At 51.2% G+C, this 17,598-nt stretch overlaps 1 protein-coding gene across 2 annotated transcripts in view; it reads right to left on the bottom strand.

Annotated features, from left to right (window-relative positions):
- ADAMTS14 (ADAM metallopeptidase with thrombospondin type 1 motif 14) overlaps positions 1 to 17,598 on the bottom strand; it is an 86,743-nt gene that overhangs the window by 55,289 nt on the left and 13,856 nt on the right. For both annotated transcript variants that reach the window (XM_030798071.1, XM_003271202.2), the window contains exon 3: positions 4,115 to 4,271. In XM_030798071.1, coding sequence (XP_030653931.1) covers positions 4,115 to 4,271 — 157 coding nt within the window. The remainder of the gene's footprint in view (positions 1 to 4,114; positions 4,272 to 17,598) is intronic.

Below are 17,598 nucleotides of genomic sequence, written 5' to 3'. Positions count from 1 at the left end.
GGAGCAGGGAGAATAAATAACAGTCACCCCCAACACATGGGCCATGCCCAGAAGTGTAAGCCCTGCGAGTGGAATGCCACACTTGACCCCTCAGAGCCCTCCCTGCCAGGCCTGTCACAGGAAGGCTGGAGAGGTTACCCCACTCACCCTAGGTCACACAGCAGCTTCATGACAACAGCCCAGAATGTAAATTCAGGCCTCCCCCAGCCATGACCACAGTCTATCAGGTCACAGCCATAATTCTCTCTCTGTAGACTTTCTGGGGAATTCGGGAGGACCAGCCAGCATCAGCCTTGGATGCTGTGGGGGGCTCCAGCCACACCCTCTTCTGTGGGTCCCTCATCCTTCAGGATGACAGGAGCAGACAACCCTCAGGGCAGAGCAGGGCCCACCAGTCACTGGGAAGCTGCCGTGAGCCATCCAAGAAGCCCCAAGCCAATGTAAAATGGTGCAGCTGCTTTGAAAATACAGTTGAAAGTTAAACCTAGAGGTGCCATGTGACCCAGTAATTCCACTGCTAAGTATGTACTCAAGAGAATTGAAAATGTATATTCACATAAAATCTTGCACACGAATGTTCACAGCAGCATTTCATAGTAGCCAAAAGATAGAAACAACTCCAGTGTCCACCAGATGAATGAATAAATGTGGCATGTCCATACACTGGACTAGTGCTCCATCATAAAGAGGAGAGAAGCATCAAGACAGGCGATCCCATGGATGAGCCTTGAAAACCTGCTGAGTGAAAGAAGCCAGGCACTAAAGGCACATACTGTATGATTTCATTCTATGAAATGTTATGAATAGGCAAATCCTATTTAGAAATATAGAAAGTAGATTAGTTGTTGCCAGAGGGCGTTGGACGGTGGGGAAACAGGAGTGACTACAACTAATGGATGGGAATCTTCTGGAATTAGATGGAGGTGATGGTTGCACAGCATTGTGAATATAATTTGAAAAACCCACCGAATCTTATGCCTCAAAATGGTTAAAATGGTAAATTTTATCTCAATTGTTTGTAAAGCGGCCACCCTGAGCCCCAGCCCGGCTGGTGGCCCTGGCATGGGCAGCTCCACGGAGAGCCAGAGCTCTGGCTGCAGGAGCACATACCCCATTCGTGTCCTCAGGAGGGAATCAGGGGTGGGAATGGGGTTCCAGAGAGTAGGACCATGGATTAAATAGGAGAAGGCAGCGTTAGGAGCAGGAGAGCATCCAGGGCACAGCCTCTGGGGCCAAGGCAGGGCTGCGGGCTGAGGGCCAGCTCAAGCCTGGTGGCCCAGCACCAGGAATTCCTGCCCCTGGACTCTGAATGGTTCAATTTCTCACAAGAGCCTTGGGAAAGGATCACCTAACTCCTCTGGGGCTCATTCATGGATGTGTGTGTATATGAGTGTGTGTGTATATGAGCATGTGTGTGTGAGAGTGTGTTTGAGAGTGTGCGAGTGTGTGAAGGGGTGTGTGAGTATGTAGGGGGCTGTCAGTGTGTGGATGTGGGGTTGTGAGAGTGTATGAGTGTATAGAGGGGTCTGTATGTGTGTATGCAGGTGTGTGAGTGCGGGTGGGTATAAGTATGTGTTTGTCAGTGTGTGAGTGTAGGTGTATGGGTGTGTGTTTGTGAGCGTGTGTTTGCATCAGTGTGTGAGCATGAGGGTATAGATGGTGTGTGTCTATGTGTGAGTGTGGGTGTATGGGTGTGTGTTTGTAAGCATGTGTTTGCATCAGTATGTGAGCATGAGTGTATGGGTGGTGTGTGTCTATGTGTGGGTGTATGGGTGTGTGTTTGTGAGCATGTATTTGTGTCAGTGTGTGAGCATGAGTGTATGGGTGGTGTGTGTCTCTGTGTGAGTGTGGGTGTATGGGTGTGTGTTTGTGAGCGTGTGTTTGCGTCAGTGTGTGAGCATGAGTGTATGGGTGATGTGTGTCCACGTGTGAGTGTGGGTGCATGGGTGTGTGCCGGTAAGGGTGAGTGTGGGTATATGGATCTGTGTTTGTGAGTGTGGGTGTCAGTTTGTGGGAGAGTGCATGGGTAGGCGTGAGTGTGTGGGCCCACACATGCCCTTTTCAGGAAGCAGCAGCTGAGGCATTACTGAATGCCAAGAGGAATTGTCCCCTCCACTCCAGGTTCACTGGTGCACCTCAGACTCCCTTACAGTGGAGCAGGGGGCTGGAATCCCCTCCACAGCCTCAGCCCAGTGAGCAAACCAATGTAGTGGAGCCTCTGACACCTCCCTGCCCTCCTTCCTCCAGGGACAGCCCTATTGCTGTGAATCACACAGAGATGGAGACTTGGCATCTGTCCTCCAGGCCCCCCAGCCTGGGTGGGAGAAGGAAACAGACCCAGGAGACTCCCAGGTCTGAGGAACCAAGGGGAGGGACACCTGTGGAGGATGGGGACAGGTAGAGACGCGGAGGTCCCCAGCCTGAGGGAGATTCCCCAAAAGCCTTTAGCTGGCTGCTAGGCAGGTTCTGAGCACCTGGCCAGGCCTCTGAGGCACCTCTCTGTGTGCTGAAAACTAGATCCAAAGAGCCGAGCTGAAGCCTCTGGCTTTAATCAAGCGTGTGAAATGGAGACAGGCATGCCTAGAAATGCTTCTCCCCACACTGGGCTCAGCCCCACGACTGGCCTTCAAATAAAAGTACAAGTTGCAGGTTTCCAAGAAAGTCTTCTCCTGCCCCTGGTTTTTCTAAGGAAGGCCGGTAGATGGACCAGGGCCTGGCCTCACTGGAGTTCCAGCCCCAGAGCCTGGTGTGGGGCAAGAGTCGCAGCCACATTTCTTTGGGTCTGAACTCCAGCTCCGTGTGCTCAGTGGTCTCAGCTTCCCAGCTGCCCACCATGGTGGCTCGTGATGCAGCTGGTTCCAGGCTCACAGCTCTGGAGCTGGACTTCCCCAACGTCTCTTCCTAAAAGAGGGGACCTTATGGTCTTTGGATTCAGAATTGTCCTTTAAAAAATGGAGCCCAGGGGAGACTTGTCCCTCTTCTCAACCCTGGTGGAGAGAAGGATGCCCTGAAATCCACATCAGTGCTCCGAGGCCCCGCCAGCCCTGCCCTCCCCACCTTAGGCCTGCAGAACCCTCTGGCTCTGGTGCCACAGCTTCTCTTATGAGTGATACTTGGAGAGCAACTGGAGCTTCAACGGATGCACTGTTTATGGGGACAACTGGCTTCCAGGCATTTCTCACACCAGGCCCAGTCCCACAGGGAGCTGGCACAAGGATGTGGTCCAGTCATAACCAGATTTCACCCATGGCCTCCTCATCTCCTCTTGGCCAAAGGAGCTTTGTGACACTGTGAAGTTGACCAACGGGCCTAGGACCAGCACTTGTCACATCCAGTTTCATTCGCCCGACCATAAGTCTTGAGTGCCTCTGGTGTGTAGGCTCCTGCACTGGTCACCTGGGCGCAGGGACACCCCTTCCCTCAGGGGGTTCCCACTCTAACCTGTCAGCAGTTACCCTTAATAATACTGTAAGGAGAGCTGCCATTTATCCAGCACCTACTACGTGCCAAGCCCCATACTGGGATATTCATAGACACCATCACCATTACAGACAACATTTACAGGTAGACATGGATCATCTCCGCATTACTGATGAGGAAAATGAGGGCTCAGAGACCTTAGGTAACTTGCCTAGGGTCACACAGTAGACAGACTTGAAGGTAGGATTGTAAAATGGTCCACGGGACACACAGCTGACCATGACGCCCTGACACCAGGCAGCCTCCCTGTGGGTGCCCTAATAACTCCCTTCCTGTGGCTCCCAAGGGTTGAGTTGATTTTAGGGGGGAAGAACTCACTGCAGGCATTCTACCTTCTGCCTTGGCTCAGAAATAGCCTCAAGAAGCAACGGTGAGCTCCTCAGAGACCTCTGGAGTCCCAGGGACCACAGTTCAAGACACAAGTGATTCCTCTGGCCCCTAGCTCCAGCCAATTACAGCAGCTCCTAGAACACAATGGGGTTTCTCTGCCAGTACAGCAGGTCTATGTGGCCCAGTCCCATTTTACAGATAAGAAGACTGAGGCCAGACATGGACAGCTTAAGGACAGAAGTTACCGGGGAACACTCCAGAGGTAGGGAGAGAAGCAGCGCACAGGCCCCTACCTACAGCCTACCTTCATTATGCAGGTCCCCGTGAGGTTCTGCCCACTCCTGCTGAACAGCCTCCCGGCGGTACACCACATGTGTCCTCCCGCTGGCCTCCTTCTCCTGCTGGCCCCGCTCCAGAGGCTCAATGAAGAAGTCGGTGCTGTCTGTGCGGATGAGGCCCGCCTGAACCAGGGACAGCAAGCAGCGGGGAAGAGAGAAATAAGAGGCATGAACACACAGTACAGCCGACAGGCGAGCATCTGTGAATGCACATATGCGACCCTACACGCTTGCAGGCTCTTCCTCCAGGGCCTTGAGGAGCCCTGGGATTCCAGGATGTTCTATGAGGCCCTGGCAGGGGAGTGGGAGGAGGTGGTAGGAAAGCTGAGCAAAGGGGCCCACCCTCCTTTCAGCAAAGTAGATCCACTTTTACAGTGTTGTCTATCCATGGGGCTCTACATAAAATTTCATTACATCAGAGCTTCCATTGCTTATAAAAAGCAGAGGCACAAAAGCCACTGCCATAAGGCGCATGCACACACACCAAGGCACCGCACTCCAGCCCGAAGCACATCACAGGGGTTTGGCTTTACCTAGAGGCAGACAGGAAGATCCTAGGGGCAAAGGCTCATTATCCCTAAGGTGGGTGCTTGTCCCCCACTCCAATACGAAGCGCTGTTATTTCGGGTCGAAAGCACGTGGGTGTGCACATGGCGGGATGGGGGTTGGGGGGTAGAGAGGAGGGCAGCTAATGCTCATTCACGATAAATGAGCCAGGAGTGTATGGTTTTAATCTAATGTTTCCTTACATCAAATATTCCCTTAAAAAATACCAGGTGTTGGCCTTGGAAATAAAAACAAAAAATATGTTGGCAAAGTCCAGCAAATGTGTTATTATCCCCAAGTGAAGGCGGTCATCACAGGGGCCAATGAAACATACAACTAGATGTGGGTTCGTGTATGTGTGTCTGCATATGCACACGTGCACGTACACACACACGCACACACACACCACGTCATCCTACAAAGTACTAAGAGCAGCCCACCTACCGCAATGGATGGAAAGTAGTAGGCATTATTTAGCAAATAAATATTTGTTGAATTCCTTCACTTCTTCAACAAATATCTATTGAGTGCCTACTACATACCAAGGACTGGGAGTGCAGCTGTGAACACGAAGCAGTGAATGAAGGAAGCGTTTTTATAAATTCACTGGACCTTCTCCATTTGAATTGGAACTCCAGTGACAATACAACTCAATTCCACCCATTTTCCCACCTCCTCCTGTTCTGAGGTGGCATCTTAGGAGCCCCCTCCAAGTCCGACTGAACACCCACCACTAAGCCCCCGGCAGCAGCCAACCTTTTCTTTGGCCCTTCTAGCTGTTTCTGTGGATCAAACAGAAAACATCCTTTTGGAGCCAAACCAAGACGGTTGCCTTCTGTGCTTCATAAACAGGCCCAATTAGGAGGCCAAGAAATGTTCCAGGGAAAAACGGCATTATTGGAACAAATTTGAGGCTTCCCTGTAACCATTTCATCAGGTAACACTCAATTGTCTGCAGAAGTTCTGGTGTGCTTGTTAAAATGTCAACATCAAACCTTATACTGAGCACACATGCATCCATGCAGAGCACTTTGACTTTATACCTACTGTGTGCCTCCTGTGGGCAGGGACAAATGGAAAAATAAGGCCCAAGAGCCGAGGGCAGCCAACGTCCTGCCCGGTGCTATGAAGAAGTGTGGACACGTGTCCCAAAAGAGGTGCCATGTGTGGGTCCTGAAGGATGACTATCCATCAGGTTCCTGGTTGCAAGCATTAGAAATTCAACTCAAACCCCCTGTCCTGAAGGGGAAGGTACTAGCCCCAGGACACACCTAGGCACAGGCTAAGACTGGAAGTGAGAGGCCCAACATTCTTGTCACCACTCCCCTCAGCTCCCCCTAACACCAGCTTCATCCTCCCTCCTCCCAGACAGGCTATACGTCCCCTGTCCTTGCAGACACATCTCCACTCTGCCACCAGAGACAAGGAGATTCTCCCTTCACAGTTCCATCCAGGCAGAGTCACATGGTCACCCAGGGACTGTCAGCCCAGGTTTCCACAGCAGGCAGAAGGGAGAATTTGTTAGGGTGCAAAAGAAACCGATCCGAGAAGGAAAGAGCATACCAGGTAGAGGGGAAGGATCCCCGGGTGAGGGTGGAAATGCAGGAAGGACAATGTGGGGAGGGGACCAGGACATTCAGGCTCAGGGACAGAGGTTGAGCCCAAACCTGGACAAAAAGTTGTGGCCAAATCCAAGGGCCTCTGCCACTGTACGCCTGTAGAACTCCCCACGGGAGGCCTGTCTTCCAGCTGGTGGCTCCAGGCCCGGGACACACCTCCAAGGCCTACCGCAGCTTTGTTGCCATGAGGGCCTGTGATGAACTCTCAGCCAAGCCCTGCATGATTTATCCCATCCCCCTTTTTGCACCCATGTCTGATACCCAGAGGGACTGTTCCTGCCCCTGGAACAAGCAAGCAAGAGACAGCATGAGTCAGAGGCCACTGCTCCATCTAGGCTACAGGTACACAAACCTGGCTGGTCCAGGACAGTGGCCTGCACCGTCTCGGTCCATCACACCTCCCAAGCTGCCTAGCAGAGGGCGAACTCTCCAGACCAGGAAGTGGAAGGCTCTGCTCAGCCCCTCCCACACACCAGGCACCTGGTCAAGGCCCTCCCCGATTCTGGGTCTTGGTTAAATGGCTCCACAAAGAGGATCCTTCAAGCCTGGCATTCCCTGCCCCACAGCCCAGTGACTCCACGTGGCCTCCAGGGCTCAGTGACTCATATGAGGGATACAGTTTCCAGAATGAAGCCACTGCCTTCCAGCCCGCCCCCTCCTTCTGGCCCACAATCATGGGCTACAGACCTTTCAAGATCATCGTGCTCATCCCAGTCTGAGGCATTATACGTTGACAATCTCCCCAGTTAGGAGACCTCTAGCTTTTACTTGGATGCCTCCAGTGACAGAGAGCTCCCTCCCTCAAAATGTAACAGATTCTGTGTAGGGACACTCCTAACATTGTATTCAGCATGAACACACTTCCCTACTTTCCTTCCTTTATAAATAGTCTTCTTATCACTGTTATTAACAACAGTACCTGCCACTCATATTTTTATATATTGTCTTATTTCATCTTTATAGCCCTATAAGGTAGGCACTAATGTTAGACCCATTTCACGGATGAGGAAATAGAGGTTCAGAAGGGTTAAGTAACTGGCCCAAAGTCACCCAGCAAATAAGCGTCAGCACTCTTAACCACAATACTGTATTACCTAGGTTCAGCCCCTGGGCCTGCTTCTGCCATCAGGAGCCTCTTGGAGCAAGAAAACATTGCTTTCCTAGTACCACCTGCAAATCCCTGGGCCTCTGGTCTGACCTTGCTGAGCAGGGACACTCATTCTCCAACTCTCCACCTCTGGGCAAAACCCTCCCGTGGAGGCCAGCACGCCTCTCACCAAGGATATGAGAAGGGAGGGCAGGGCACAGCCCATAAAAGAAACGGTCCCTCCCACTCCCCAGGTGACCTCCCCCAAGGATTCTTATCCCTACGGAGACCATCCTCATCACACCCTCACTGTTCTCAGCAGAATGGGAACCCCCAGGACCCTGGGTCTGGTCCAGCCTCCACACCCTTAGGCCTCTCCCCAGGAAAGGGTTAAAAGATATGTCTTTCCCCATCCCAGTAAACTGTTTAGGACAAAGAAGCCAGACCCAAGCCCTGTCCTGTGTAATCCAAGAAATAAGTTTCTAAATTTCTATGCGACTGTGGATCCCATCAGCCCCCAAGGGATCAGGGCGGAACCTCCCCAGAGATTGTCGTTGTCCCATTGCGTGCATCCTACCCAGGCCTTGACAGACAGCTCTCATCCAGGTCTGGGCTGCTCCTGGGCCGCAGAGACTCTCCTTCTAGACAGAGAAGACAGGAGGGCCGGCTTGGCTACCAGACCAGGAGGCAAGATGGGCCCAGTTCCTTCTGCCTCAGACCTCGGTTTCCCTGTCTGCACAATAAAAGGTTTGGCCCAAGTTCCCTTGAATCTCTGCCCTGGCCAGGAAACCAGGCACCACACAGCATAGACAGGCTGGCAGTGAGAACTTTCTGGCTCTCTGCCTCCTCACTAAAGTACTCCCGTCTCTCAATTTATTGAATGTTTATATTTCTGAAAAGTGGTGGCTAATTTTAAAGTGCTAAAATCAAATCAAATTTCTGTATAAAAAAATCAAGAAAAAAGGAGAAATAAATTCTGGTAGGAGGGAAAATAAATATCAGCCATATTGAATTTCCACCTATACCTTATTCTTTTACAAACAGTAAACAAATAGGAAATATGTACTAGAAAGTTTCTTCACACAGTAAAACTAAAACAAAGAATCGTTGATTACATCCAATTGAGCCACATACCCATAGGCCCTTGTCCAATTTCCCCAAATGGAAATTCTCCGGTGCACAAATCTGGCCACTCTCAGCTGGGCTAAACTCCCTTTAATGTGGCTGCTTCTGAGGTGCCTTCCCTGGGAGGTGTGTGGCTGAATGATGGTGAGGGTGGAAGATGGGAAGGACTGTGGATTCTCCAACATGACATTGTTTTGGTTGCAAAGGTAACACATTCAGCTGCCTCTTCATCCAGAGGCCTCCAGGCCATGTTAACAGGTTTTCCAGTGTGGGTTCCCCTCAGGGAAAGCCCCCAAGTTCAGGTGTAAGCCCAGGACACCCAAAGAAGACATGGTCACGTGGCAACTAGGGAGGTGAGTGCTGGCTTAGAAATCACCTTGTGTCCTGCTGTGAACCACAACTGAGCAAGCGCAGCGGGTCACCCACAGCTGTCTACTATCAGGATGAGGTCCCAAATATTATAGCAGGTAATTGAGGTCAAATTATTTTGAAATCAGTACGTATGTGTGTATGCGTACATAAAAGTACATCTATTCTCAAATTGCATGTATGTGCATGTAAACTGGGAGGCAAGGGTACCCAGAGCCAACAAAGAGTTCTCCAAGAGGAGCACAGAGGAGATCCCCAAGGACTGGGAAACATGTCGGACATGGGCAGGTACAGACAATGAGCAAAGACCTGGCCTGGGGTCCAGACAGTTGCAAGTGGCTTGGCTCTCAGGGGACAGCTGCAGGCCCTGGGAAAGGGTGGTCCTGAGTCCCCTTGCCTGCTGCCACTTGGACCAGCCTACCTTTGCCAAATGCCAAATGCCCAGAAGGGCCATTTCAAGATAGTAGCTTCAGTGAAGCCAGCTGAGGGGTGGGCCAGACTGCCTCTCTTTTCTCCTTCCAAGGCTGGCCTATCTGGGGCTTCCCCAGAGGAGAAAGCAGCAGAGCAGGCCACCTCTCAGCCAATCATCCCACCACCTCCCAAGGACAGTGCATTCTTGGGTCTGAACTTGTTCTGGAATTTCTATCACAAGGGCTTTACTTCCACGGACACCCCTTGGTCAGCTGTGCTGTCTCAGGTTCTAGGCTTCCAGCAAATCCAGCTTGAAACTGTTCCACTGTAGGAAACAAAAGAAAACCCAGCAACTGGATGCTGGAGTGATACACACAAGGATCAGAAATGGCTTCCACCAGATTCCTCAACAGGTGGCTGCTTCCCCTCAATAGGGCCACCTGCATCTGCGTGCACTGTTCCCAGCCACTGCCAGCCACGCTCCTTGGCTAGACCACATGGGCTGCTACAACCCAGAAACCTCGACCGCAGGCGGCTCCTTCCCTTCCCCCACTGCCCTGCTCACCTAACCCTAGCACTTGGCTCCAGTTATTATTAAACTTCATCAGGACCTCCAAGGTGTGATCCTTACATCCTCGCTTCCCTTCTCACCACCTTGGACATTTAGGTCTAGTTGCACAATAATTCTCTTGCAAACACCCATACTCTCTCTCCCACTTTCCCTCTATCCTGCTGTCCCAGGGAAGCTTCTCCACTCTGGTTCAAACCAACCATCCATTTACTCCACACATGCACATAGGTGCCTACTCGTCTCACTTGAAATCAGCAGCTCACCTCACGTGAGCATGAAGCTGAGGTTCTGTTGCACCTCCCTGTTAAGACTAACAGCTTAACAGTCTGTGTCCCAGCTCTCCCAAATGGCTCAGACCCCCAACACTGCCCCACCCCCAGTCTCATACTCCAAGGCTCCCACCACCCTGTTGTGCACTGTCCTCCCACGGCTGGGTCCCCTCTCTTCTGTGGCTGGATGTGGCCCCTCCACTCTGTGCTCAGAATCACCTCTCTGTCACCTCCTCAAGGACTCAGCTCCTGCAGTTAGCACCCCCTTTCCAGGTTCATCATGCTCTCCTTTCTACAAGACCATTCCTTTCTGCATCCAAGCACACTCCAGTGTCCCGCATCTTTGAAACTCTCTACCTCCCATCCCTGCCCAGCTACTGCCAGTGTCACTGCTTCCCTCCAAAGCAGAAAGCGTTGTCTACACTCACCACCTCCACACCCCCTGGCTTCTCCTCTACCCACCCCAAGTGGCCTTCTAGAGCCACCACTTTCTGGAAACTGCTCACCTGTGACCACCACATGGCCATGGCCAGCAATCACATCTTTGTCCTGGTCTCACACAGCTCCTCCAATCATCAGCTCTCCCTGGCACGTCCCCAGGTCCATGGCTTTAGGTACTGCATGACTGCAAATACTTCCAATTTATATCCCCAGTCCTGGCTCCTCCTGAAATTCCTTTATGATTATCCAACAGCCTCCTTGATAGAGACTGGATCTCCACTGGTCATCTCAAACTTTGGACCCACTCTTCCCCTTGTCTTCCCCATCTCAGTAAATGACACTGCCTTTTTCCCAGTTGCTCTACACCAAAATCAAGGAGGAGGGACAGGCTCAGTGATCTAGGTCTTTTAAAGTCCCCCAACCCTGGTGGTTCCATCAGTCAGTTCAGCTGAAAGCAACATCCTACATAACCTGCAGGGAACAGAACCTCTAATGGGTCATCTAGGGCTGTTGTCTCTGATTCACGGCAGGCAAGAGAGGCAGCCCCACCCCTCACACCCCCATACCCTGGAACCACGGCTCCTGCAGGGACTCTTCAAAGTGACCCAGATCTCTTCCTCCCTCAATATGTCCTTAAGTCTTTATGAAGCACATACTGCTTGCTAAGCTTGATGGGGGTGAGGCGGGGGTGCAAAAAGACATGAGAGACCAGCCTCTCCTCTCCTGATAAGGGACTTGTATCTGGAATATATAAAGAACTCTTACAACACAATCATTAAAAGACAACCCAGTTTTAAAGTGGGAAAGGGATCTGAACAGACATTTCTCCAAGAAAGATCTACAAATAGCAGTAAGCACATGAAAAGATGTTCAATATCATCAGTCATCAGGGAAATGCAAATCCAAACCACAAAGAAATAGGATGGCTTAAATCAGAAAGTCAGATAGCCAGTGTTGGCAAGGATGTGGAGAAACTGGAACCCTCATACACTGGTGGGAATGTAAAATAGCGCAGCCACTTTGAAAACGGTCTGGCAATACTCCTCTAATGATTAACAACATTACCACATGATCCAGCAATTCCACTTCCAAAGCGTAAGCACCCAAGAGAAAGAAAACATATGCCCACGCAAAGAAAAGTTGTTCATAGCATTATTCCTAGTAGTCAAAAGATGGAAACAAGTCAAATGCCCATCAATGGATAATAAATGGACAAAAAAAAATCTATCTATATATATATATATATATAGCCATACAATGAAATATTATTTTGCTGTAGAAAGGAATGAAGTACTGGTATATGCTACAAGATGGATGAACCTTGAAAATATGCCAAATGAAAGAGGCCAGATGCAAAAGGTCACATATTACATGATTCTGTTTGTATGAAGTGTCTTCGTACAAATAGAATAGGCAAATCCACAGAGATAGAAAGTAGATTCGTCACTGCCAAGGGCTGGGGTAATGTTGGATTAGGGGGTGAATAGCTAAAGGCCACATAGTCTCTTTTTTAGGTGATGAAAGTGGTCTACAGTTGACTGCAGTGATGATTGCAGATCTCTGTGAATATAATTTTTAAAACCACTGAATTGCATATTTTAAATGGGCGAATTGTGCGGTATGTGAATTATATCTCAATAAAGCTATTACTTAAAAAGATAACATGCATGCATGGAGGCAAGAAACATGTACAGAGATAATACACAAGCACGGAGAGGACACACAAAGGGATGACTCACACAGATGACAAACGCTCCAGCAGACACTCATGCAGAGACGACACGAATGTGGCACACAGACTGCCTGCTACCACGGAAGCGGGAGTCAGCGAGGCTGGGATGAAAGCCTGCCGACGCTGAGATTTCATCTAATTCAAACCTGATGTGGCAGCCCCAAGCCACAGGAGCTCTGCTGGAGGCTAGGGCTGCCAAGTCTTCGGCCCAAGCCAAAGAAAGTCTGAAAGCTGATTCAGACCAAGCTGCAGGCTTGGGGACAGGCAGGAAGAAGGAGCTCTTGGAGGATGGGGCTGAAAGCTGCCAGGCTTGTCCACAACTGGCACGCTCTGCCACGTACATCTGCACGGCGCCCCATACCAGCAGCATCAGTGCTGCCACAACAAGCCAAAGGTTCAAAGAAACACCAGGAAGCAGAGAGCCTCTGCCAGCTGGAGACAGTTATCTGGGATGACCACTTGGCCACAGTTCCCAAGGTCATGACCTCTGCAGGCCCCACACCCTGGAAGATGCTGGGTGAAAGGCTACTGAGGTCTTGCTGAGCCCAGTGCATTTACAGCAAAAGTCTTTCTCAGGGGAGAAGCAATATGGTGGGTAAATGCAGAGACCCTAGAGCCAGAGAGTTCCTGAGTTCAAATGCTGGCTCTACCACTCTCAGATCATGTAATCTTGGGACACTTACTTAACATCCTTGTGCTTCAGGATTATAACCACAACCATCTTTTAGGGCTGCTCTGAGAAAGCAATATACATAAGGCACCTAGGATGGTCCTGAGCATGCCACGATGGCCATATTAGTGTTTGCATCTGTGGCCATGATTCTCATGATCACCATTGTCACTTGGAAGTATGCCTGGAAGCCCCAGTGGCTCAGGAAGGGAGCCTGCAGGATCAGTGCTGGGGGTGACATTCTGGAACCACAGGAGGGTTTGTATGTAGCTCCTGGCTCTGCTATGGCCTGGCTTTGACATGCTGATAGAGTTTGGATCTTTATCCCCTCCAAATCTCATGTTGAAATGTGATGTCCAGTGTTAGAGGTGGGGCCTGGTGGGAGGTGATTGGATGGATCATGGGGGCAGATCCCTCATGAATGGTTTAGCACCATCTCCTTGGTGGTAAGTGGGTTCTTGCTCAGTTCACATGAAATCTAGTTGCTTAAAGTGTGTGGCACCTCCCCCATCTCCTTTGCTCCCGATGTCACCATGTGGCATGCCAGCTCCTCTTCCTTCCCACCATGATTGCAAATTTCCTGAGGCTCTCACCAGAAGCAGGTGCTGGAGCCATGCTCGTACAGCCTGCAGAATCATGAGCCAACTAAAATTCTTCTTTATAAATTGCCCAGCCCCAGATATTTCCTTATAGCAACATAAAAATGGACCACCACACATGCCCAGATGTCCTGCCTGTAAGTGGAAAGAAGTCCTCAAGAAAAAAAAGAACACCAGTGGTTGAATATCCTAAGGGGAAAAGTCCTTACCCCTCAAAAAGGGACTGCTAGAGGATGATTTTAAAGGTGAAAAAGAAGACCTGCAGACAAACGGTTGGGCAGAAACATACCCAGCTGTTAGGGACTTGCCTCTAAGCAATGAGATTGTAGGCAATTTCTGTCTCTTTAAACGTTTAGGTATTTTCTAACTTTTCTATGATGTCCTTATCTCAAAAGGCACACCTATTCTGCACAGAGTGTGTGCCTACCACAATGAACACAGAATCAACTCCCATTCCCTAAACAAAGTTTAAAAAAAGGGAAACAAACATAATGTATCCCTCCTTTTCTGTCATTCGACTTCCCCGCAAAGTAGTGTAGAGGCTTCACTGGAGAGGGAAACACCTGGGGTTCCATCCCAGCAGGGTCCTTCCCAGCTGTGCAGCACCAGCCCTCTCTCAGCCTCAGATTCCATATCTGAAACCAAAGAGTGGATGGGAAGACGAAATAAGGCATGGGAAATGGCCCTCCTGGAGCCAGGTTCACAGCAGGTGGTGGTGTTTTCCTTTCCTTCCCTCCTCCGCCTGGCTTTTCTGGTCCTGAAAGTCCTGACCCCAGCTACTGACCTGACACACAGTAGGCTTTCCAGGAGGCAACAGTAGCCGTTCTTACGCCTAGATAGTCATTAAAATCACCTGGGGGAATTTACAAAACTATGGCGACCTCCCAGACCAATGAAATCAAATCTCGATGGGTGGGGCTCAGGAGTCAGCGCGTTCTGGAAGCTGCTGGGTGATTCAGACGTGCATCCAGGGCTGAGAACCACTCATCCAAACCCTGGAGGCTTTCAAACAGTGGAATGGCAAGAAAAGGGACATTTAGAATAGCACGAAAAGGGACATTTAAGTGGTCATCCATGTTTCATAAAGAGAGCAATAGCAGCACAGGTGTGTTCATCATAACACCAGAAATGGGCAAGTAAGACAGGAAACGAGCGTACAATAAGTACGTTCCCTGAGAGGGGGCGGAGGGAGTCCAGCTGGCTGGGTTACCGCACGCCTCTTACTTCACGACCAAGGGCCATCTAGACCACAAGTGATCCAGGGTGGGGGAAGCCTGGAAGGTAGAGGGAGCAGCTGTGACCTGCTGAGTGGCCAAGGACCAGGCAATGCCCTCATAGCCATCCAAGCTGGGGGTCCATAGTGCAGAGAATGAGGACAATTATTAGGAGTCCCTCTGTGCTGATGTTGATGATGAAGGTGATGACTGGCTGTCCTCCAGCACCTTGGAGAACAGAGCTGCTCAGATCATCAAAAGCTTGAAGTTTTTGTTTTGTTTGTTTTGTTTTGTTTTTTTTAACAGGGTCTCACTCTGTCCCCAGGCTGGAGTGCAGTGGCACGATCTCTGCTCACTGCAACCTCTGCCTCCCAGGTTCAAGCGATTCTCCCACCTCAGTTTCCCGAGTAGCTGGGACTACAGGCGCGCATCCACACCCAGCTAATTTTTGTCTTTTTAGTAGACACGGGGTTTCACCATGTTGGCCAGGCTAGTCCTGAACGCCTGACCTCAAGGGATCCACCTGCCTTGGCCTCCCAAAGTGCTAAGATTACAGGCATGAGCCACCGTGCCCAGCCAAAATCTTGAAGTTCTTAAAGGAGGGGTGGTCACTTTTTATTTCTACTCCCCTTCCCCGCCAACAGGCAGATGTCCTGGGCCAGAGGCAGGACCTGTAGGTGCTCAGAGACTGCCTTCTGCTGCAAACCCCTCACTCTGGAGCCCAGCCAGACTCAGGGCAGATCTTGCCGGGCCGGCAGCCACCCTCAGATTCCATTCCTGAGTGCCCAAGAGCCACACGGCTCTGAGGCTTCCCCCTCTGTCACCACCATAGCCCACCAAGCTTGGTGAAGGAGCTCTGCCTGGCCCCTGCTTGGCCCTGGGCCCTGGCAGCAGCCATGGCTCCAGGATGAAGAGACAGGAAGCAGCCCTCAAGTGCCAGCAGGCAGTGTGGCTGCCAGGCTCTGAGCAGAGGAGCAGCAACCTGCTTGGAGGCCCTGCAGTTTGAACGCTGCCACTCGGACACACACCAGCTGACGGTGAGCAGCACTGGGAAAGGTGCTGCACCCTTGGCAGTGGAGAGCAGACCCAAGAGAGGGCCCCACAGGTCACTGTCCCAGCCAGGCCTCCCCTCCGAATGAGCCCTACAGCAGCCTGGCCCAGCGGGTCGCTGACTAGTTTTAAACCATGCCTCCCACGTGAGATCATGCACGTAAATGTTTATCATTGCATCTGATACATAATAGCCAGGTCCGTAGTGAGCTGCCAATGAGGGACTTGGCAGTGGCCAAGAGACAAGGTCCCTCCAGAATGCAGGTAAGCATGGGAGAATGCCAGGCTAGCTCTGGCCCCACAAGTGGCTCCTGATGACACAATTACCCTCCAGGTATCACTGGCCAGTCTCCTCTGCAAAGGGTGGAAGGAGCGGATGAAACACAATTGGCCAGAAGACCCCAGATAGGTGGCATGGTCCTGTCCTTAACCCTGCCCAGGGACCAACACCACTAGCACAGGTTCCAGATTTGGCCACACTCTGACAGTTCACCTGCCAGGCACTAGCAGCACAAATACCCACAATGCAGCCACCAGACCCCCTCTCCAGACCCCCTCCCTTCGCATGTTCACCTATGTCTCTGTAACTTGCTTCTCCTAACCCCTTGCCTGCAATAGCACATATTCATTCATTCATTGATCAGATGATGACTGAGAAGGCCCTGATCTAGGTGCTTGGGGCACAGCCAAAAATTCCTCTTTGCATGGAGCTAACATTCTACAGCAGGGTGGAGACAGGCGATTAATAACTAGAAATATGTGACATACCAAATGGAAGGAGCCATGGAGAAGGGAGGACTGGAGCTTGACATTATGAATAAGGTTGCCAGGGAGGATGTTGCTCTGAAGGTGACATTTGAGTGAAAGCCTGAGGGGTCTGAGGGGCAGGCCCTGGCAGTTCCTGGGGAGGAATGTTCCCTTCAGGGAGGGCAGTGAGGAGAAGTGATGGCGGCCCAGGGCCTGGCTGGCTTCTCCGGGAGGAATGCCGCGAACCATGGAGGACTCGGATTGTAACAGGACTGCCCGGGCTGCTGTTGGCGAATACCCTGCAGGGGCAAGGGAGTGCAGGGAGGTGAATGCCATCATCTGGGAGAGACAGGAGGTGGCTCACACCACCCCAGCGCTGGTTATTCTTATTATGCTGTGTTCGTTTCCCTTTTAGAATTACCAGCAACAAAAATCCCCACACTGGAGCCACACAGGACCCGTTCTGTACCAGAGCCACAGTTCCCATGGGCCTCCGCGCCTTTGCCCCCGCTGTGCATCCCGCTGGGAATGCCCCTTCCACCCAGCTCGAAGGCCACCCCATCACAGCTCCCTCCTCTGTGCTCCTTGGTGGTGGCTCTTGGCAGGTGCTCTATCCTGTCCAGGTATCTCTGTCCCTCTTCTAGACATGAGCTTCAGGCGGATGAACTGGTTGATGCTGCGCCACTGACTTTGGAATGAAACCATGCTAAACAAGCATTCTTTGGGTCAGGCCTTAAAACAAACTCCCTTGGGTATACCACCCTTGTGAGAGAGCTTCCCCAAAACTGTGGCCGTGGATTAGGGGACGGCGTATTTTACCTAGCATCTCCCTATGCAGGGACTATGAATTTTGAAGTGACAAAGCCTCAAAGGCACGATGCACCCAGGCCAGCAGTCAGCCAGGCTGTGGAACACAGGCCTCTTCAGGCTGGAGGAGCTAACTCATAGAGTGTGGGCCCCCGCCAGCCTCGAGGGGTGGATGTGAACCTCTGCCTGGGGG

Source organism: Nomascus leucogenys, chromosome 18 (genome assembly GCF_006542625.1).
Source record: "Nomascus leucogenys isolate Asia chromosome 18, Asia_NLE_v1, whole genome shotgun sequence".
Lineage (NCBI taxonomy): Eukaryota > Metazoa > Chordata > Mammalia > Primates > Hylobatidae > Nomascus > Nomascus leucogenys.
This window is presented reverse-complemented; position numbering and strand designations above follow the sequence as displayed.